A 24,069-nucleotide genomic window follows, 5' to 3' on the forward strand; every position below is an offset into this window, starting at 1 on the left:
AGGTTCACAACCTGAGCCAGCACTACAGGAAGAGGCACTCAGCTGCAAAGGGAATTCTCCACAAGCATGAGAAGACATGAGGATTTAAAAGGAAGAGCAGCAAAGAGAAGGGAAACTACCATGGATTACAGTAAGGCACACATTATAGTATTGTTTTATGTTAAAAAATCTGAGGTTATAATGTCACTTTAAGGAATCTCTCCAACAGCAGTAAAACCTAAAAAGATTAATAGTACTTTACTATCCAAAACAAAAAATAAGTTTTGGTTCAAGATACACTTTGATATTTTCATATAACCTCTTGCCGTCCGCCCATTGTAAAAAAACGGATGGACGGCACTGCAGCATTGGCGGGTTGCCGTCTCCAGACGGCATTTTTTTTCTGCTTGCACGCGCCCCCTAGCGGGCACGCACGGGCAGACCATTGCACACACCCGTTACCGGGTGTTTCACATATAGGTGATCAGCGGCTCCATAGCCCGCCGATCGTCTATATGTGCTCGTTCGCGTGTGCACACGCGGTTTAAATCCTGGCCAGGTCTACAAGGAGTTTGCATGTTCTCCCTGTGCTTGTGTGGGTTTCCCCCGGGTACTCTGGTTTCCTCCCACACTCCAAAGACATGCTGGTAGTTTAATTGGCTCCTGTCTAAATTGGCCCTCGTATGTATGCATGTGAGATAGGGACCTTAGATTGTAAGCTCATTGAGGGCAGGGACTGATATGAATAGGCACTGTGTAAAGCTGCGTAAAAAATTGTCGGCCCTATATAAATACCAATAAGAAATAAATTAGCATGACTCGTATGGATTAGTTTAGTAGAGGCTTACAGCCCGACAGTTCTTGGCATCTCGGAGGAGCTGTCTTGCACATATGATATCTTCTTGGACGGTTTCCAGGTCACATGACCGCAAAGCATTAATGTGATCATGTATCAACATTGATAGTGTCTGTAGCATCTGAAAGTGGGATAAAGGGAGAGAAAGAGAGAGAAAGACTGTTAAATTATGCAAGTTAGGGATGGGATAGCGAATTGGACTTCCATTACCTGTTCTGCACTGTTTGCTACTCCCTGTTGAAGTCGCAGCGCTCTCTGATCAGAGACAGCCAAAGTCTGAGAGTTTCGAAGGAGACAACTATGTATCTGAGAAAAAAAAATACATTATTGGAGTCTTCTGTTCTTGTCCTCAAATCCATCCCTTAGAACCCCTTCTTTTTCTCAGTGTCACTAGAGTCTTTCTCTTCGTTGCCCACAAAACTCATTGAGGGGCATTTATCAAAACTGGAGCAGACAAAATCTGGAGAAGCTGTGCATGGCAACCAATCAGCATTCGCCTTTCATTTTCAAATCTTAACTGAACAAACTGAAGAGAGGAGACGATTGGTTGCCATGGGCAAATGCTCCAATTTTGATAAATTCCCCCTGTTATTTCTTGTTCCCAATGTCTCCCTCTACTATGCTTGCTCTGCTACACCCCAGCAGCACATTTCTGCCTTAATCTCTACTACTGCTTTCCACTTTAGCATAAAATATGTATATGCTTAATCATCCAACCCAGACTTTCAGTTCATGAGTCTGATGCAGGCACATATACATAAATGAAGTGTGTTTTCTGTACTTTTGAAACACCCTCCTTACCACAATCTGTTCCTACTGACTCCTTTCTCTTCCCTAATTTCTGTGAAATACTTCGACTACCTTCTCCCTTTTCCAATATACAATCTTGTTCCACACACTGTATTGTTCTCTCTTTGATTATCCATGATCTGGTCCCACTGCAACTAAAGCGCCCCACATCTCAAAGACCTCCTCTCCCCTATTCAACGCATATGTCTCACTTTCCTTTGATCTTTCAGCTAATGTACATCTCATCTGTTTTCAGCAATGCAAATCTGCTTTCTTACTCTCATCTTCAAGTTCCTGTCCTGCATATATTCCAACACCTCCCTCCCCAAGATCCCATCCGAGTCCCTGCTTTATTCACCTTCCATCAACTCTCTCATGCCACCTACATTATACACATAGCCACTGTCCTAGGTCCCTAAGCTAAGAGACAAATGAGTTCTCTTTTTCGTTGCTACACCATCAGTACCCACAAGGTTCTTCACCATCAGCTCCCACCTCCACTTCATCTACCACCGTCTTCACCATCAGGTCCTGTCCCGCACATCCCATCCACCATCAGCTTTCATTCCTTGCTACATTATCAATTTTCGTCCTTCTTACCTCACCATATCTTATATCCCCTACCCCCTTTCCCCACCATGAGCTGTTGCTTTTCCCCGAATAAACTGTACATACCCTATAAAAATAAAACACTATTAATGAGAAAATATATTGTTAAAGATTTTCACCCATGATTCAAATCATATCTTTGAAATATGGGTGCTGCGTGTGGACCTAATTCAATCACTTTAAATTTTTCGTAGGTCAAATTGAAAAGGAAGTATCAGACAGTTTGAAACATTTTTCATTTTTTTTTACAAAGTTGTAGCATGTGTAGTATTATCAAAAAAAAATTCAATTTAGTCTTTTACAAAATGCAGGAAAAAGAATTGGTCAAGTGAGAAACGCGTATAATTGCTGCAATCAAGTCAAAGGCAGATACTCACAATACAACCAATATATAACTTATTTATAAACAATACCATTCTATAACCCCAATTATAGAGTTGTAATGAGGTTTTCAAAAACTTGCACCAACTCTAAAAAAACTCAACACATTGGCTAGTCTCTCTTTATATTAATATTTTGGTATTCCCTATATAATGGAAATCAGAGAGAGGGTGTGTGAGTACTTTAAACCAATCAAACTCTACTGCAAAGCAAAGTGTTGTTAACATCGAATGTTTCAGGAAGGGTACGATAAAGAGAATGGTGTTTAAGCAAAGTACAGGAGAAAGAAACCATAAGCCAGATGTTTCTAGTGCAGTATGCTAATATATTGTCCAACAAACAGGCATGCATTTGAGTAGCAACTAGGGATGCATCGATTGGTGCCGATACCGAGTATTTGTAGTATTTGTATTTATTAAATGCTCCGATACTTAGCTACGATACCAGAACTTCCAGGCAGAGGGATATCTCCCTATGACCGGCAGTGCCGAGGGAGCATGGAGCCGGCTTCCTTTCCAATCAGGAAGCCGGGCCATGGATTATGACCTGCCTCCGGACTTCATGATTGGCTAGGATGCCGACTTCACTTGTTCCCAGCCAGCCTGGCTTCCTAACCAATCAGGAGGCCAGGCTGCCTAGGAACAAGTGAAGCCGGCTTCCTAGACAATCAGGAAGCCGTGAGATTGTCATGACGTGCCACCCAGCTTCCTGAATGGCTAGGAAGCCTGCTTCACTTGTTCCTAGGCAGCTTGGCTTCCTGACCAATCAGGAAGCTGATTGGCACCTCATGGTCAGAAAGCTAGGCAGCCTTGGCAAGTGAAGCCGGTGTTCTTTCAATAGAACACCGGCTTCCCAGGCAATCAGGAAGACATGATTCGCCTGACTTCCTGATAATCAGAGCTCACGGCAAGGGTATCGGAATGTACCAAAAGAAAATATCGGTACTCATACTCGATAACGAAAAACCGCTACCGGTGCATCACAAGCAACACAAGAAGCTGCATAGCTGCAGGCTCCAGATAGTGGTGGCACTCTGGCTACATAATGTGGCAAACGTGTGTATATTATAAAAGTTAAAAAAATGAAAATACAAACATATTTGGGTTTTCATATCTTTCAGCGTCACATAGAACATTAGCAATCCAATCTCAACAGTAACATATCTTTATATAGATCTTCTGATTTGGTGGGCCCAAGGTCCAACCCCTTTATTCATCAGCCCTGCCAGTTCTATTTTACTACATAGGCAAAACATATAAACTAGGAACATCATGTGTAAGTCTCCACAGATGTCATAAAACAGAATTCTATGAACAAGGCAGTTACCTTCCTCCAGGCACTTTCTGCTCTCTCAGGGTGTCTCTGGTAAGCCTGGCAGATGTCTCCCACAGGAAAGGACATGAAGCGAAGTGTTTTATTTCTAGTTTGTATAAAAAAAAAGTGTAAATATTATTATCACTTTTTATTTAAGCCTGTGAGTCCATACATGAAAAGCCCAATTTCACCAACTCACTTTTCAAGAGCCCTTGCCACATCCATAAACCCAGAAGCTGAAACTGCATTCCTGTCCCAAAGCACAGATCTGGAGAAGGAGAGGGCATATTTCAGATAAGAGATAGAATATATGAAAGTCAGTCTCTTTTGTCACACTGTAAACACATATTTGGTTATACAGCATCCTACAGTATTTAGACCAGGCCATTGGGCAAACCAGGCATGTAATATATTAGGCATGTTTTTGGTTGCTAGTTGCTAAAACAGGAGAAAGAATAATAAGTATGACCAGTGGAAATAATTTTACCACAATGCTGACCACTTCCTTACCAACATGCCTTCATTAATCAACAACTGGTTCATTATATGCCCAGCCCAACTGCATGACTTCTAACAAAGTATATTTCCTGGTGGCCAGGGTTAGGGCTAACATCAGTTGTACAAATTAGATAGTCTCAAGGTTGAATTTATACACTATTTCCCTCTGAGGCCAACAGTCTTGTAGCAATTTGTATCCCAGCCAACTGCTTAGCCTCAGTATCACATTAAGGCCACTTTCCCCTGGAGTCTTTGCTGCGGGTTTCCTGTGACTAGAACGTACAGATTCTTGTGACAGGAATACCAGGTGTCCCTGTTCAGATCTGGCCACTGTACCCACGGAAGTTAATGACAGGGTGACAGCGGCTGCATTTAACAGCGGAAGTCCGCATGTAATCGTACATGCTAGGATTCCATGTGGTTTGGGACAGCTGGTTGTTGCTGAACACAGGATAAATGGGTACAGAGGCCACATCTGAACATGGACACCTGGGATTTCTGCCACAGGAATTCGTAGGTACTTGCCGCAGGAGTTCCAGATTGCAGCGTCTGAATGCAGCCTAAGGCTACAGTCACACTATGTGTGAATGTATGATTTGCCTTCCTGCAGTTTCTACCATGCATCAAGGAACAGTGATCTATTCCAAACCGCATGTAATTGTATCACATACGATTACATGCGGAGTGCCGCACAGATGCTGCTGCCTGGTCATTAACTTGAACGGATGACAGTGGCCGATTTTACACAGAATATTTGGGATTCCTGCTGCAGAAATCTGTAGGTTTCACTGACAGTAAGCAACTTTGCTGCTGTGGCATGGCTTATGTTGGCTATGTAGAAACCCAGCCTTCAATGCTCTAAATTAGAACTCACCGTACAGTACTATTTATTTGTAAGGTTTTTCCTAGCATCTTCGCTCCAATATCTGACATTCCATTACCACTGATATCCAGCTCTTGAAGAGATGTATTGCTCCCAAGAGCATTAAGCACAATGCAAGTGCGAGATTTCAGGCGAGAGTCTGCGAGAGACAGAGACTGGAGGCACTGACAGGAAACATGGAAAAAAAAGTAAATGTGACAATACAAATGCTCACAATATTGGATTTCTGCATATTCCCCTGTGCTTGTTAATGTATGTTTGATTCTCACAACCTTTTAATAGACCCAAAGGGGTTCATTAAAAATGTTTTCACAAAAGATTCACACACCTCTAACCCTGGATTTACACATGTTTCTTGATTGAAAAATGTGAGAATCCCAGGTAGAAGTTGTGTGAATCTTGTGTGAAAAAAATATACCTAGACCCCTCAGTGTTACATTCAGTTTATGTCATTAAACAATTGCAGAATTGCTAATTATGTAATAATTATACCGCATAAACTTACAGAATAGAGATGGTGGATATCAAACAGAAGAATGTTAATGCTGAAATGTGGCTGCTCTCAGGTACTGCATTCTTGCACTTTGCTTAGTACAACCCTTTGGCTTTTTTATAACTATAGTACAATAATCTATAACAGTCAATAAAATGATGACTTGTTGCAGTTTAGTGTATCCAGATTAAATAAATCTGATTTCAGATTAGCTGATCAGGTCATGGTAAACACACATAATTGCATCTGTGCTCTCTATTAACAAAAATGTATCTTATTTGTGTATCACTCGGCTGTAGATTCTCACAGGGCCAGCCTTAGGCCTTTAGGCGCCCTGTGCGAGAAAGCTTTACAGCGCCCCTCAGTGGCCACACCCTTTAGTGGCCACGCCCCCGTAACCACACCCATTTCCCCCAATATATGCACCATTTAAAGACTCCTATTTTGTTAAGCCGCAAAGAAACATATTAAAAAGTGTGATAAAAATAAAACTTTTATTCAAAGGTATTAAACTTGTAGGCACAATAGAAGTATTCTTATCAAATAAAACAACAGAAGGTAAACAATAACCTTTTGTTCCCCATGATCTATCTATCTTCTATCTACACAGTTATCCCCCCAGTCCACCCATTGTTGCTTAGACAACCCTGATAGTATCAAGGAAGACAAACCTGCTGAAAGGTAAGTATTTTAGCAGGCTTTCTATTAGGTTAGATCAGGGAGCAGCCATACACTTATCAAAGTTATTGTTACACTGTATTTCTGATAAATTATCAAATACATGTTTAAATAATTATGGAAGTACAGTATTCTAAAAGTATACTATATTTTGCTACATGAGGAACACTACATCCCTATCCTAATTCATTAACATGAGTTAATAAAATCTCCTTGGTGACTTGTGAAGACTGTTGCACGTCTCTCATGTAAGGTTCTATGATTCAAGTCAAAGAAAGCTGTTCATTTTTATTTAATCTGAGTCATTCATTCCCTGCTGGGGTTTCCTGCTTTATGCTAATGTGTTTTATATTTAAGGCGATTTCTGTCACTGTTGCTTGGGGAAAAATAACATACCAGTTCATTTAAGGATGTGACACAGGCCTCTTTAGTAAAGCAAAGTGTAACAACCTAACTCAATACGTTGGATGAAATCATTCACTGATGTGACTTCTGTAGAGTGAAATTATGTTGTTATGGATGACTGCATTTGGACATCATAGAGAATGCTTACATTTGAGTTGAGTCTTGCTCTGTAATATCCATGCATTCCTGACAAGCAGTTGTTAAACAAATTTGTGAAACGTTTGCCATCGTCTTGTAGCAATGTATACACTTATTAATATCTGATTATTAAAACACATACGCTCACTGAGCAATTTATTAGGAATACTATATACTAATACTGAATAGGGCATCCCTTTGCACTTTAAAGAGCCTCAATACTTTATGGCATGGATTCTACATTCCACAAAGATTCTGGTCCAAGTTGACATCATGGCATTCAACAAACTATGCATTCATGCTGTAAATCTCCTGTTCTACCACATCCCAAAGGTGTGCTATTAAAATTCAGATTCAGTGAACAGTTTACCATCTGTGTGAAATCAAGATTCGGTAGACCAGTCTCTCTGCTCACCAGAATTGTAGAATGGTTATCAGAGTTACAGTAGCGTTTCTGTGAGCTTGAACCATTCTCCTCTGACCTCTTTCATCAAGAAGGCATTTTAATCCACAGAAATGCTGCTCACTGCATGTTTTTTGTATTATTTTTTTTTTGCACCATTCTAAGCAAACTGTAGAGATACTATCGTCCGTGAAAATCCCAGGAGGTCAGCAGTTACAGAAAAGCTCAAACCAGCCCATCTGGCACCATGGGCTGGTTTGATAAACTTTTCCCCATTCTGATATTTAATCTAAACATTAACTGAAGCTCCTGAACTGTATCTGCATACGTTTATGCATAAGGCTGCTGCCACATAATTGGCTGATTAGATAATTGCATGAATAAGCAAGTGTTCCTCATAAATTGCTCGATGAGTGTATGTATATTTTATTAAGCTGCACTCCAGGCAACCCCCACATTTCCCTACCTAACCTTCTAACCACCCTCAGCACTTTCACCAACATCTCTAGATTGACAATGAATAATGCCAAACCCAAGGTATTCAATATCACCCTCTCTCAACAAACCCTTTACACTTCACTAATTGACTGCAAATTACCCAGACATGCTCAATAAACTAAAATAAGTTCTAACTGAGTGGGATAAATATGATCTCTCGTGGTTTTGAAGGATTACAGCAGCCAAATTGTTTATCCTGCCCAAAATTCTCTCTTTCCCAATTCCTCCCAATGTAGAGCCCTTTGCATATTCTCTAAATTTTGAAAACTAATTTTTGCTGGTTTATATGGGACCAGAAGAGACCCTGAATGGCTACTCACGCCTTTTCACATATATCGGCTTAGTGGAGGTATGGCAATCCCACGTTTTCCTAAATATTGTGCGGTTGCACAAATCAGTCAACTGACAATATATCATACCACTTGGTCGAGTATTGAGACCATGGAAAATAACCCACTCAGAATAGTTAAGGATTTTTCCAAAGGACAGACCTAGACTGCAAAGCCCGATAACAGCCCATTCCTTCAGAGTGTGGGACTCAACAAAATATTCAGGCAAGCTTATGTCACCACATCTTCCATTGCTATCCTACCTACATAACCCTTTATTAGCCCTGGGCATTGATTCTCCTGAATCTTTTAGACTTTGGATCCACTCAAACATTATAAACCTATACAAATTGAAATTTTACTCTTTGAATGGTATACAATCCTTTCAGTTCTTCCAAGACAAATACAAGATCTCTGCCTTTGAATTCTTTCAATATCTTCAGACTAGGAATTTCATACTAAGCACCCTTAAAACACAACAATCTGGCGCTACCTGCACACAAATCGAGCTCAAATGCAGAGCCGAACCACATAACCCAGGTCGATTGCTATGAAAGAAATTAGTATTTCTCTAGAGCCAATTAACGTGGTTTTCCATCATTTGATCACTATGTCAACTATGACATGGTAATCACATGAGTTTTGTAAGTAAACAAACCTTGCAGGTTGTCACATTTTTGTCTAATGATCAAACATTATACTAAATAAAAGCCCTATATGTCCTTAACAAATCGTAAAACATATTTAGGTAGGCAAATTAGTTGTGCCCAGTGACAGACATAAGCTTTTTGTGGTTTTGGGAATGGAAGAGAATGTCATGTTTTCCTTGCTGATTGTGTCCCTTTTGGGGAGATTTCACCTCACTTCCTGTTCCCATGCTGCAAGGACAAAAAAGTGAAGGGAAATCTGTCAAACAATGACACAAACATTGAAAATAATAGGATTTTTTTTTTTTTTTAATAGCTTGGGGAAAGGTTTGAACTAGGGATGTCCCGATACCGATGCTAGCATCGGAATCGGGCTCGATACAGGGAATTTTGACAAGTACTTGTACTTGTCAAATCATATGTGCATTACTGTCTGAGCAAAGGAAGATTTCCCCTCAGTTCCTGTCCTGGTGCCATCCTATGTGTCAAACTAAGACAGGGTGTCACTGGGAAAGGAAATGAGAGCAAATATGAAAACAAATGAAACAGGTTTTGCAATAAAAATATAACAAAGGTTTACACCTGTCTTTACTCCAAAATGACTTATCCAAAAAAAAAAATGGTTGAAGTTAGGCTTTAAAGGTGAAGTGATAGTGTAAAATGATATGCACTGAATGATTTTACTTGTGGCTGAGCTAACCTTTAATAATAAGTAAAGAAAATCACAAATAGCTTGTTAGCTAACCGGATATGGTAATTATACAGCCCTGTAAATCTAGCTATCCTCCATAACGTTGCTCTGCAGGAAGAAATACACTGACAGCATGAATTGTTTTCTCCCTGGGGGATGCATAAATTGTAATGCAGAGGCACAACATACTATCTCACACAGTGGTATAGCTCACCCCAGGAAACTACATAACACGGTAGAAGGGAAAAACATCAGCACCTCCACCTCCAGAATTACATGTGTCACTTCACTTCCAATCAAAGAGTGATGAATTACATAGTCATTTTGTTTGAGAATCTCTGCAAGAGACTCTTTACGCAAGCCTCTGGGAATACATGGATCACACATTCACTGTATTAGCCTGCAATACACAGCATGTTTTATAAGTAAACATATTGCTTTTCCAGTGTGTATTGCTGCGGTGTGTTCCCAAGATTGTAATGATTTTAGGTCATACGTTTCACCATAATATTTTTTTCACAGTGAACCACCATCACAAAAATTTATTCTAACAATTGTATAGGGGCAATATATGTAATGATAGTATTTAGTATCTAAAGTCTTTTTTTTATTCCACCTGCCTTCATTTACCTCATTTACATGCAGACCAAGCGCAGCCGAGTGACAGCGATTTAACCCCTTTCTGACCTCAATAATTATTGCTGAGAAACCATTCATCTATATTCCATTTTAGAACTGGGACTGTGCACATGTGCATCCCCCTCGTGAAACAGCACTGTCACCAGCTGTGGTCTCAGAATATCGGTTAAGAACCAATCAGCATAGTTCCCAATAATGTAACAAAGTTAGTTCTCTCTAGGAGAAAAATGTTGGTGGCCATTTTAAAGGTAGCAGTACTTGAAGATGAGATAGATGGGGTTTCTATACCATACTTGCTTAAGAGGTGAAAACAATTACTGGGGACAACTGTCATGGTTAGGTCTGCTTCTAGTTTAAATAACATCAGCTTGGTGTTAAAGGAAACAGAACAGTTCCCTTCTGTTAGTCTCAAACTGATTACCAAAACTGTACAGGAATCCAAAACCAAATCCCTATTTTCCAAGGGAGGAGTTAGAGAGGCTTAAGATGGGGAACTGGCAGGTTTCCTTTCCTCTGTGACAGTAAAGTGGTTTTCCATTGACAGCAATAAGGACAATGACGCCCATATGCACCTGTCACTGTATGGTGAGGAAACCCATCTTCTTCTACACATGTGATAGCTTTAGTGAGCACTGAAGCTGAAGTCATACTTTTACAAGGAATCATAAAGGAGAAGTGATCCATGTAGAAGCTTAAGGGAAACCACACCAGCAGACAGGACACAGGTGAAATTGGATATTGGTAAGGGACCATGATTTTGTGCAAAATGTTTTGTTAGAAGAGTTTCTCATATATACCAGTCAATCCAGACTGAATGGGGTACATTTAAATTTGGGTATGCTCACAAAGCATATCTGGTATCTACGGTCATGCAAAATAGACCCCTGTCTACATTCCTCCATCAGAAGAGAAGCCAGTCTGTCTCAATCAGTGCTTAAAGGCCACAAATAAATTGGGAAGGCTATTCAAGTGTGGAGAATAGGGATCCTTAGACCTGCTGTAAGCCCTTTCTTGGCTCCACTGTTAACAGTAAAGAAACCTGATGGAACATGAAAATTGACAGTGGATTATATAGGCCTAAACAAAATGTCACCTCCATTGAAGGCAGCTGTACTTAATATGATCTCCATCATTGAGAGAACAAGAACTAGCATGATAATATCATGTTGTGATAGACCTGGCTAATGCTTTCTTTTCCATCCCAACAGACCCAGAGTGTCAGAACTGGATTGCCTTTGTGTGGGATGGCCGTCACTCTCCCTTCCACCTCCATTCACTAACGATCTGTCATAGACTAATTTCCAAAGATTTGAGCACACTCAATTTGAAAGTTGCTGTGTTTTACTACATTGAAACAAATGAAAGGAAAGGATAGAGGGCAATACCCATTGGATTTTAGTACATGACACGGGCGCAGAAAAGATACAGTGATCTAGAGAAGTACCTGTTTGGGGCCTGCACAGTCCTTCAGGGTGTTGATAGATGAAAGTAGTCACTCGCACTCCATGATATTAAAGTCAATGCTGTTTATTGACTGAGATAACACACATCTCCTTAGCAATCTCATCTTATCTCAGTCAATAAACAGCATTGACTTTAATATCATGGAATGCGAGTGACTACTTTCATCTATCTACATTTCACGGAGGCATCCGTTGTCACCACCGCACCCACCCAGTTGGATTTGGGTTTTTGTCCGGTCAGGAGTGCGATGGGACAGGAGGATTAAGCTTCAGCGTGTTGAGACCATTACAGGAAAGGACCCAGTTACCATCTATACTGCATTGCCAATAACAGATGGATAAGAGATAACACACTGACCACACCAGACAATGATGAAGTGGTACATTCAGGAGCAAGCATGGGTTGTCATTTCAAAGCAACTGGCATGGCTTGTCACTTTTACAAGCACAAGCCAGAATAAATTCCTGTGCTGCAGTCATCCCCCATTTAAGAGGCTTCGCCTTTAAAAACTCTGTTAGAAGATGAGAGAGTCAACATGGTTCACTGAAGGTTCAACCACAGTCACCTTGTCTAGGCATTAGTGGGCAGCAGCAGCATGCTACAACAAAAGTACCATCACAGTTCTGCAGGAGACCAGAATCAGAGGAACTAGTCAGTATACAGACTTCAAAGCTGTAGCAATGACTCTTCAGGAGGATTTTTCTTCCCATGTCACAATCTGCGCTGGGTGATTTTTAAAGAATTGACATCAACTTTCTAGAATAATGTAATGTGGACTGATGAATTAAATATAAAGTTGTTTGGTCACAGTAACAGTAGACATGTTTGGCGCAAGCCAAAGAGAGCATTTCAGGAGAAAATCCTCATACCAACTGTGAAGAATGGTTTATGGCTTGGGATTGCTTCACAGCTTCAGGGCCTGGGCAGCTTGCAGTCAACAGTTATGAATTCTACATATAACAGTGTTCTTGATGAGAATGTGCATCCAGTCGTCTAAAAGTTGGCGTTAAACCGGAAATTGATATTTCAACTCAATGATTGAAGCACACTAGCACATCAACCAAAGAATGGCTCAAAAAAAAAGAATTGGAGGGTTTTGGACTAGCATTATCAAAGTCCTGTCTTGAATCCCATTGAAATATAAACAATTGAAACTGACAATTCATGCAAAACTCATAAACATCTTGCGACTGAAGGAATTTTGCATAGAGTAGTAAATAATTCTGTGTAACACGCAAAAAGTCACACAAGGATGTACTTACTTTTTCAACAGTACACAATTACATCTATTAATATTTTTACAATTAATAATTGATTGAAAAGGCAAAATGTCCTTGTGTCTTTATTCTAGCATATTATCTTTTTCTGGAAGCACTGTTTGAATGAAGATCTAATGTTTGCCTGTACATATACAGTATATGTTGAAAAAGTTAACAACTCTCATGGGGTGTGCTTACTTTTTCAAATGTATACACACACACACACTTACACATATATATTATAATATAATTTAATGATATATATAGATATCTATATATATATAGATATCTATATATATTATTTAACAGAGGCAGTGCTGTCAATCCAGAAAACAGTGGGCAGAAGGCCAGGTACTGAATAAAAAGCTACAAGGCTTGTGAATTATCAGTGACAATGCTGATAGCCATGCCCCTGCAACATTTTTTTCACCCCACTGTATTGCAAGCAGGCACAACTTACACAAATGGCAACTCTGCCTCAAATTTAGAAGCAGTGGGCATCATTGCCAGCAGGATAAAAAGTGATGACAAATCTGCAACAAGGTCACAAAGACAATGACAAATATGAAAGCACTCTTTCTATGAGGCTAGGAAATGGTCAGTCTGCTTGTTATTGCTGTATGTGCCCCAGTTGGAGGTTTTCATTCACTTCATTCACATAGAAGCGATTTCAATGGCATGAAAACAGTTATAGTCTATTGAAGTGGTACATTTGCCTTGAAAACATTATTTAGTTTGTAAATATCTCAGAAACACTTACACAGTCTTCATCCTGAAGAACATTTACAATCCTCTGCAGAATCTCTTCAAGGACTCTAAGTGAGAAATATTAACATATAAATCTATGTTTATTAAACTTTGTTAAGTCCAAACAAGTAATACAGTTACAGAATTAAAGAGCGAATTCATAAAGCAGTAAATGCTGATGTTACTTTTACGACCTTATATCAGTTCCTAATTGATTATTTGGCATACACGCCCCCACTAAATAGTCCTATAAATTTTGATTAGTCTTTGGGGGAAAGCATTCTTACCATGTTTATTTTACCAAAAGTGCACTTTAACTAAGGCACAAACAAGTTCTGACAAATTTTCTTTCACCATCCAGATATTTTTTTCCCAAGAACCCAGTAATATGCTCTCTTTACCTTCCCTTCTCCTCCTGCTCTCTCCCTTACTTACAGCACCTGTCACCTCCTGCTCTTTCTGAACACACATGCTGACATAACCTCCAGGACACCGGGGCATGTGTATTTTTAAAAGAACTCCCATTTTACTTTGCTTACCCTCCTGCTATTCCTAACTTCTGGCCCTCTGCTATCTTACCTTTTATCCCCTCACACCCCTTTTCTGGCAGCAGCCATAATCCACACATTCCTGTTACTTCCAAAGAACCAATCCCCTCTTCTCATATGCTCTTTGGAATGCCTTGTTTGTTTGGCTCACCTCCATTATCCCTTATCCTTTTACTTATTGTCCATTAACCTTTTATCTCCAACTCCTTTACCTTACTTGCTATTACTGAAACCAATCTTCAGGAATCTGACTCTGCTTCTTCTGCTGCCTTCTCCCAAGGTTGCCTCCACCAGACCCGGTGGACAAAAAGGAGGTAGAGTTGGAATAATTTTATCCCCACAAAGCACTTTTAAAGTTTTTCCTTCAATTCACTCTCTAACCTGCTCCTCTTTTGAAGATTGCTTTGTTTGTCTATTCTCTCCAGTTTCTCTGAGCATTGCTGTAATTTTTCAACCTCCTGGACCAGTGTCCAGCTTCCTTGATGACTACTCTGCCTGGCTACCCTACTTTCTCCTCTTAAATACCACTATCATTCTTGATGACATTTATGTTAATGCTAACACCCTAGATACCTCTCAGCTTCTCAATCTCACCTAATCTTTTGACCTAACACAATGGAAACACACTCCTACTCATTTTGATGACAACACCCTTGACCTTATGTTATCCCATCTCTGCACTCCTTGCAACCTTTCCAACACCCCTTTTCCTCTCTCTGATCATCAGTTTCATGCTCACCTGTTGTCAAACTCCTATCCCTCCAACCACCAAAAGGTTACCCATAAAAACCTTCGCCAGTTCAACCCTTCTCTTCTCTATTCTGCTACTAACTATCTCTATGACAAAATCTCACCCCTGCTGCCTACAACAGCATGTTCTTATCCTGTCTGGATAAATTTCCTCCCCTCACTACAGATAGCATTAGGCCCTGACCGCTACAACCCTGGCTAACAAACAACACCAGAAGTGAGTGTGGCCTACAACTAGGTTTCTGCTAGACTTCACCCTGTATAAAAAAGCCCTCTTAAAATATAATTCCTCCCTCCGTGCTGCCAAACACTTTTTTTTAACAGTTTAGTCAAATTGCTACTGCCTCACTTGCTACGAATAGTATAGAATGTTCTTTTAATTTAGTGAATAAAATGATGTTGTTAACTTTGATCATCCAATCATGGTGCATGACAAAATTAATTTGTTTTCATTTCCATTTTTTTTTCCTAAGTGAACCTAGCTTTAGTGAACATTCAGTTTGCTAAGTGAATATTCTTGGCTCATATAGAAAATAAACCCCACCATCTTTATGCGTGTTGCTTATACAGATATAATTTACACAAAGTCACATGCGCATCTGTCATCAGAGAAATATTTGCCACTGCTGGCCTTCCAAGGTATTTTTGTACTTATCGTAAAATATTTTTCTTGCATTGAGGGACATAGGAATATAGTAATTCTTGGACATTTGGGTTATATGTAGCTGCCTACATGAGGTGGGCACTGGCAAACATAAAAAAATGTTGAAAGCCAGCCCCCATATAACCCCTCCTTTAACCGTCATGATTCAATTTTGTGAGCAAGCAGTACATAGGGTCAAAAAAATACAGAAGGTTGGGACCTAGGTTCCTGAATGAACTTTAGGAAAAAGATTTTATAGTAAGTACATCGTCCACAAAATATTACAACTGTACAAGCTGAAGACTAGGGTTCTTCTGTCCAATCAACAGATCTCCTGTGTTAAAGCAGAAGTGCAAGGAGGGTTGGGAATGCTACTGTCAAGTGTATAACCAAAGTCATACCTTGACTTAAAGTGAATAAGGCATTCTTTGAGTGTACCCTCTACATCCCAGGAATGAAGTCAAAGTGCTCGATGCATTTGAACAGACACAGCAGATTTTAAATACTTCTTAAGTTCTTTTTTAAGTTGATTATTTAATTGGTCTAATCAGTAAAAAATAAGTCAAGACAACTGCACTTGCTGTATTTTTCTTAAAGATGTTTCACTGGTCATCCAACCAGCTTTTTCAATTCAGAAAGCTAGTCGGATGAGCAACGTCTTCAAGAAAAATACAGAATGTCCAGTTGCCTTGACTTATTTTTTTACAGATATACCATGACCTGATAAATGAAAATCTTCAAAGACACTCTCTGAAGAAAGCTAACATATTTTAAACACTGTTTCATCCCTATCTGGCATGGCAGACATTTCTTAAAGTGACATTAAACCCTCAGATATTTTAACATAAAACAATACTGTAATGTGTGCCTTACTGTAATTTCATGGTAGTTTCCCTTCTCTTTGCTGCTCTTCCTTTTAAATCTGTATCTGTTCTCATGCTGGGCAGAACTTCTGTTTTGCAGCAGACTGCCTTGTCTCAGGAATGGATACACAGTGTCTGTGTATAAGTTTGTATAGGCTTGTAACCTGAGCCAGCACTACAGGAAGAGGCCCTGAGCTGAAAAGGGAAGTTCTCCCCAAGCATGAGAAGACATGGGGATTTAAAAGGAAGAGCAGCAAAGAGAAGGGAAACAACCATGGATTACAGTAAGGCACACATTACAGTATTGTTTTATGTTAAAAAATCTGAGGGTTTAATGTCACTTTAAAGATCAGAACTTCTATAACAGATAATGTGAATGGTGTGTGTTTTTGTTAAAACATGTGGTGGTAGCTACTGTTTGTGTGTGTAAAGGGTTACTTGTGGAATTGAGTGATGATTGTTCTTAGCTGTCGCTTAGATTGTTGTCCTGTAAGTTGGAAAATCTCTTGGCAGAATAGGGCTGAGAGTGCAATGATCACAATTTCTATATTTTTGTGTCCCTCAATGGATGATAAAGAAATGATAGTTGCCCTTCTGACAAGCTGATGTTTTGGCTTCAATACTTTATGAGTTATTAGCCCTAAACAAGTATAGAGAAAATACATTTAACTTTTTCCTGCTTTCATTTTCTACATGTTTGTTCCCAACCAGTGAGTCAGAAAGTATTGAAGTCAGACACAGACCTGGAACAAGCATGCGGCAAAATAAAAAGTCAGAATTCCACTATTGATCTACTTTTGGTATGTTTTGGTTTGGTTTGGTACGTGTTCTAAGTAATGGACCTGGAACAAGAATGCAGCACATAAAAAAATCTGAATTCCTTATGTTGTTTGTTTTAGTGGTGACTACAGATTAGCAATGGCAAGCCTCTGTATTCCTTTCGTGGCAGGTTTCATTCAACTGGAGCAGCACTAATATAATAGCATGATAATAATATAAGATAGTAATAACAGAATTTGATTTTTTTAAATTATTTTCTCAAAACAGAAAACATCCTTACCGTGACTTAACTGAGAAATTTTTGCCAAGGGAAAGATTCTTAAGGTGTCTACTTCTGCCCAGAGCTGGCACAAGTGAAAGCAAATGAGAATCCAAGCCTACAGAAATGAAGGAGGAAGCACAGGATTTATTGGAATTCTGAACCAGAAAAATTTTCTTATTTATATGTGAGTATAAAAATGTACCGGAAAAGGGTAGGGATATAAGTAGCGGTATTATTAGTAGTCATATTCATTCACATAGCATCCTTGGAGCTGCACTAAGTAATTGTTATAGGCAAAGGTAGATAACAAAGATACATAAAAAATCTACAGCAACAATTGCACACAAATCAATACAAAACATGTACAGCATAAGCAAGGCCAAGTAGAAATGATGACCCTGAACTGAATATCTTATCATTCAAAAATAAGAATTAGGTTATTAGTAAGACTACCCCTAGCTAAAAAAAATAGTAGTCAAAGAGACACAGTACATTTCACGTCAAATGTTTTTTTGTGTAAGATAGATTGCTCCTACATAAGAACAATTGTAGAGCTGGAAAAAATATATTAACCACTTGCAGTCCGTAGCAATTTCTTACTATGTGCACACACATGATAAAATTAAAATTTTTGGCTAGAAAACAGCTTCAACCGCCCCCCACCCCAAGCAATGATGTATTTTCTGAAAGCAGAGGCCCTATAGAATAAAAAAAAATGCTAGTTGCAATTTGTTATGTCGCATGGTATTTGTGCAAATGTTTATCAAACCAGTATTTTTAGGATAAAATACACTGAAATTTAATATAATACCCATGTTTTGGTAAAATATAAAAGACGGGGTCACGTCGGGTAAATAGATACCAAACATGTCAAGCCTTAAAATTGAGTTCGCCCCTGAAGACGCAAATAATTTTAATACCAAAAATTTCCCATAGGGGACAATTTAAAAGCTTTTACCACGTATCAGTTTAATGCTAACAGTGAATAATGGCACTAGAATTATTGCTCTCACTCCGACGTTCATGGCGATATGTAACATGTGTAGTGCAATTTTAGTTTTTTTGCACATAGGTGCATCAACGCGTGTTTGCGTATGTATGTGGGCGGTGGGGGACTTTGAAATGTTTTTTTTTGCATTTTTCAATTTTTTTATATGTTACTTTGATTTGTTTATATTTGAAACATTTTTTTTTTACACTAACTTTATTGCTATCACATAAGGGGCTAGCAAGCCCCCTATGTAATAGCAGATAGGATGTGACAGATCCTGTTTATAGACCTCTAATGTCTCCTAGGGACCCCAAAGAAGCTGAAGAAGTAGAGATCTGTTTTCCCAGCTTCTTCTCCTGGCTTTAAGAGCCGGAGAATGTAAACAGTGACACCGGAAGTGATGTAACACACATCACTTCCAGGTCCAGTGATCAAAGGAGAGATCAACGGCTGGAAGCTCCATTGCTGGGAGACCCGCCGTGCGGGTCCTGGGCCCGCACAGGGGACAGCGGAGCCCGGAGAAACTGGTGGCGGTAGAGAGGGGTGGGGGCAATGCATTCCGCGGATCGGTACAAACGGTCGCTGGTCCATTAACAGCCATCGTTGACTGTTTAAAATGACACCAAGAACACGGCTGCTGCTGTTCTTGGTATAACCACTTCTGCATGCTGCCGTATATTTAAGAATATTCGCTTTTGGCATTATTCTCCCAAAGCGAATGTACACAGGGCCCCGCAATTGTTTTAAACAGAACACTTTCTTTTAGAACAATCTTTTTTAGTAGAAAAAATGTTTACTGTTTACAAAACAATCTGGGAGATTATTTGCATACAAAATATTCACAAGTTTTCTGAGCCTCATGTTTAAAACTGATCCAAAAAAGATCAACAACAAACCTTTATCCTTGACAGTGGTCTGGTATGGATTTTAAGGGGGCACCCCAGGCAAAAATAATAAAAAAGCTGGAATACTGTATATGTAGCACACAGAGCAACAACAAATAAGTTATCAGAACAAAACACTTCTCACCATTATCAGATATATTCAGGCTTCCAACACTGCTGATGGGAGGAAAATGGTCCTGTAATATCTGAGCACCTGCAGCACGCAACTTAAACCATAAGGAAGTACCGTTATAAGTACATTTTCAAACAGAGTGGTGAAAGAGAAGCAGAATAGAAAAAAAGTGTATAGGGGTCATAAAGGAACATTTTTTAAAAACAACGATAATGATGATAATAAAGGGCCACATATATTTTATTTAAAATAACTGATGCTAAAAATTAAAACATAAGCACATGTTTTACAAATTAAAAGACCAAAAGTAAAAATTCATGTAAGTGTATAACGCTAATGTACTGAGGAGTACATATACAGTAAGTGGTATTGTGAAATAACAAACCAGGGCGTCTTATCAATGTAGATTACTACATTTTGGCACAGTGATCCAGATGAGGAAAGTATATTTAAAAATAATTTTAAGATTGGATATTCAAGTTTACATTAAAAAAATGCAAAATGCTCTTAATAATCACCTAGCTAAATCTTACCTCGCAGCTGCTTAAGTCAAGGTGAACTTCTTGGAGGTGAGTGTTGGAACATAAACCCTGCAACATGGCTCTGGAAGAGGAAGATGAAGCTAATTACAGAATATGAGCATGCTGCTTAATGTAGCCTTCAATCAACTCACTAAAGACTCCTAACGTTTTCTACCTATTTGCATATATGAAAACATTCTACGTCTCCTTTTAGGGCTTAACCATACTAATGTGTTTATGCACCTCATTGCATATGAAACGTCCATCCTAAAGGCTAAGTTTATGTTTTATACCATGTTTTATGTTATACCCACATTCAGGGTGTAACATGAAACATAGTGACATCACGGTCACCCCACAACACCCCCTCCCCAGCCACCTGATCTGCAGAGTTCTCCCTGCAGGCTGCTGCTGTTATTTAAAAATAGTGTGGCTTTGCCCACACAGTCGTGACATCGATTCATAGATCCTTTGACAGGATCTGTGAATGGAGAAACTACAAGTGGTACACCACTCTTGAGGAAGACTATGATGAAACGCGTTGAGTGAGTGGGTACTTGCCGACGTCATCACGCATTCCCGGAAGTAGCAGGCAGACACGGATTAGGGGAACACTGCTGGACAGGGATGAGCTAATAAATTCTATTCTTTTTTAGACAATGTGAGTTTTTCAACCAGTTTTAATAAAATTGTTTTAAATGGTATACTTGGAATGGAATATAATTGAATATACTTGGTATACTTAAATGGAAGACTATGGAAGTCTTCTTTTGTTATTCCCTTCTTTGGAGTTATTCAGGATTGGAGGCGGAGCCGTTAAAAGGGTTATGACTCTGACTGAATGAAGCATGGTAACATTACCATTCATTCTTCCAGTCTAGTCCATTCATGCTTCCTTTATGTTCCTGAATGTCCACACCTTGGTAAGAGGGAAAATCTGCAGGAGCAAGAGCATTGAACCCATGATCCATTGATGGAGGTTACAATACTTTACGGGCTCCAATGCAAAAAAATAGTAAATGCAAATTTTTTCTTTTAAGAATATGTGAGCACTTATTTTGCACTATTCAAGGTGGACTATGCTTTAAACATGAATGATTATCTAGGCACATAAAAAATGCAAAAGAACACATCAGGCTGTGCACACAATGTGAAGGTACATGTGTTCTGATGATTTCCACAAGCAGAGTGGTGTGAATGAGCACTGTACTCCCACCTATGATCGTCTCTGTGGACATGGAGGAGGGGTATAAAGAATCTGACTAGTATGAGAACTGGACATTACGCTAGCTGTGCTGTTTAATATTCAATGCAACATAATTGCCAGATGGCAGAATAAATGACATCAGATCTTTCAAGGAACATACCGGATAAACAAGGCATGTGGTGTGCATGTGGCAAGCTGCGGTACACTAATAAATAAAACATTCTTGCAGCTCAATTGCATTTCTGGATTTCTTTGTTTCTGGATAATCATCTGTGGCCTATACAATGTGTTGGTGAACACAGGATTACACCGTCACAGGTTATGTTTACAATCTTAGGGGCCTATTTATATTACATTTCACTTCGCAATGCAGTATTTACACCGCACTGCACCTCCATTATACAAGTACTCCATAAAATGTAGGCTGGGGTATAGAGCCTATAACAGTGCCGACTGTCGAGAATGTTTCATGACGGAAAGGTCATGTGGCTGGGTTCTTCACTTAAAGTGATGCTAAACTCAGGGAGTTAAATCTTAAACACACATTCAAAAAACCTTAAAGGAGAACTATGAGGTGAGTGCTTTTCACTCACCTCATAGTTCTAGCCGACCTGTGACAATGAGACTGTCACAGGTCGGCTTAGTAGATCGGGAGGTGAGCGAACACATACCGGCGTTTGCTCACCTCTCGATCCTGTCAACGCTCTCTGCCGTGACAGGGGAGGGGCTGGATTCCCCCCTCCCCGCTCCGATCCGCCAGCGCTGACTGGCAGAAAGGACGGGGGAGGGGGCGGGTACAGCTGGCTCTGCCTCTAGATAGGCAGAGCCAGCTGTCAGTCACGCAGCTGGGCGGATCCAGACATAATTGTCGGGATCCGCTTTAGCTGCGGCGTCTCAGTATACCGCGAGCTACAGCTCACGGTATACTGAGCCTAGGGTGATGGGAGGACGCTAGTTTGTGTCCCCCCGTTACCCTAAGGAGAACTCTGTGACCCGGGAAGCAGTAAGATCAATTAAGTGGCCGCTGTGACCCAGGAAGCAGTAAGATCGATTAAGTGGCCGCCGGCTGCTTTTTAGTTCTCTGAGTCACAATCCCATCCGTCGGCTGCGCTGTCCGGCTACCGTCCTGAAGTGATGAAGTGACGGCAAGTAATCGCAAGTGTCTCTCCTAACAAAGAGTTAAAGACTTAGCAGTATAGTATGTTAATAGGAGGAAGCTCAATCTGTCCCCAATTTTGTCCCTCTAGCTTCACTACCAAACTGTTCAGAGTAGTACAAAGGCCTTCACTAAAGACACATCTAAAAGGTAAGAAATGAAAGGTCCTCTTTAACAAGTGAATGCCTCATTATCGTGCATTTTAAAACACCATAGTTAGGAAGCAAAATTCTTATGACAATTTAGCAGGGCATGAGACAAAATCTATCACCAAAAATACTTTCAGATACTTGCATTGTAAGAAATGTTATATTGATGGGTTAGGAGCAATTGTCCAGTCCTCCATTGTTTTTCTTTCACAGAAATAAGCATCGGCGCGCAGCCAAGGTTTACTGCTTCTATAAAGTTCCACGACATTTGTTACGGAAAAGACAAATAGGAAACTATATTTCTTACCTCAAGAGCTCTGGGGGCACTTTGGTTCCACTCAGTGATATGTGGGATAGTGACAAAGAGCTGCCGAAAAACTTCTCCACAGATGGCAGTGTCTCCGGAGTACGCCTGTCCGGGACAGAATGTATAGTCCTATCAGAATTTTTACATATACATGTAAATAAATTAGCTGGATGTAAATCATGTTATTGATATGTGTTCATGTTAAAAAAACTCTGTATAGTTTATAATTATACAGTATACACTGAGTGGCCAGATTATTAGCTATAATTAGCTATAATTGTGCGCTGAAGTTGCTAGAGGGCCAGACCATTTAAATAGGGAAGTAGGTTGTTTTCCACGACAGTAGATGTGATTTTTTTCTGAAGATATGGGTAAACAACGCGATTTAACAGCCTTTGAACGTGGGATGCTTGTTGGCGCTCACGCAATGGAGCGAGAGTCAGCAAAACAGCAGAATGCGTTAAATGTTCAAGAGCAGCTGTTGTTAAAGTGTTTAAAGACTGGATTGTCAGCTGGAAATCTGGGTCTGAACGTGCGAATTGTGGCCGTCAGCGACTAGTCAATGTTAGGGCAGAACGGAGAGTGGCAAGACTGGTACAAGACAACAGAAGGGCAACAGTGCAGTGTCAGATTCCTCGCATCACCTTTCAACATCTCGTGGAGTCACGAGGCCGCCCAACGAAGTCATCTCGTGGAGTTATCTCGTGGCCCAACGAAGTACTGATGGGGTGGTCATAATAATCTGGCCACTCACTGTATATTGGTAAAAATCTCAATTTGATGTTACACATGCAGGTTCTCGAACCTTAGCCAAGCAAAACATTATCTTATTAAGGTAAAACAAAGACTTTAAAGAAGTCTGGGGAAATCAAAAACTTACCCTTGCGGCAGGGTTACCCCCACACTGCAAGGGTTAAGTGCTTGTTTTGTCTAGGGGGCTCAAATAAAGCTGTTGTACACACCTGATCATCTGTCCCGCATTGGTCAGCGCTCAGCTCTCTCCCCCTCCACTCAAACTATGCAATGTCCCTCGGCGTCCTCACATCTAATGTAAGTCAATGGACCTGTATGAGACATGGTGATGTCACGGATCCTTAGAGCGCCGGAGCCCAGGGAAGAAGAGGTTGCGGGGACACCTTGCTAGTACTGGGTTGGACCCCCTTTTGTCTTCAAAA

At 40.0% G+C, this 24,069-nt stretch overlaps 1 protein-coding gene across 3 annotated transcripts in view; it reads right to left on the bottom strand.

The window, feature by feature from the left end:
• CARMIL3 (capping protein regulator and myosin 1 linker 3) overlaps positions 1–24,069 on the bottom strand; it is a 78,003-nt gene that overhangs the window by 19,092 nt on the left and 34,842 nt on the right. For all 3 annotated transcript variants that reach the window (XM_018556139.1, XM_018556138.1, XM_018556141.1), the window contains exons 16-25: positions 22,895–22,999; positions 20,088–20,157; positions 19,567–19,648; positions 17,565–17,661; positions 13,714–13,768; positions 5,301–5,473; positions 4,128–4,196; positions 3,941–4,034; positions 1,046–1,141; positions 828–956 (exon numbers count right to left, since the gene is read on the bottom strand). In XM_018556139.1, coding sequence (XP_018411641.1) covers positions 828–956; positions 1,046–1,141; positions 3,941–4,034; positions 4,128–4,196; positions 5,301–5,473; positions 13,714–13,768; positions 17,565–17,661; positions 19,567–19,648; positions 20,088–20,157; positions 22,895–22,999 — 970 coding nt within the window. The remainder of the gene's footprint in view (positions 1–827; positions 957–1,045; positions 1,142–3,940; positions 4,035–4,127; positions 4,197–5,300; positions 5,474–13,713; positions 13,769–17,564; positions 17,662–19,566; positions 19,649–20,087; positions 20,158–22,894; positions 23,000–24,069) is intronic.

This window comes from Nanorana parkeri, unplaced genomic scaffold (assembly GCF_000935625.1).
Source record: "Nanorana parkeri isolate BGI_ZX_2015 unplaced genomic scaffold, ASM93562v1 scaffold225, whole genome shotgun sequence".
In the NCBI taxonomy this organism is placed as follows: domain Eukaryota; kingdom Metazoa; phylum Chordata; class Amphibia; order Anura; family Dicroglossidae; genus Nanorana; species Nanorana parkeri.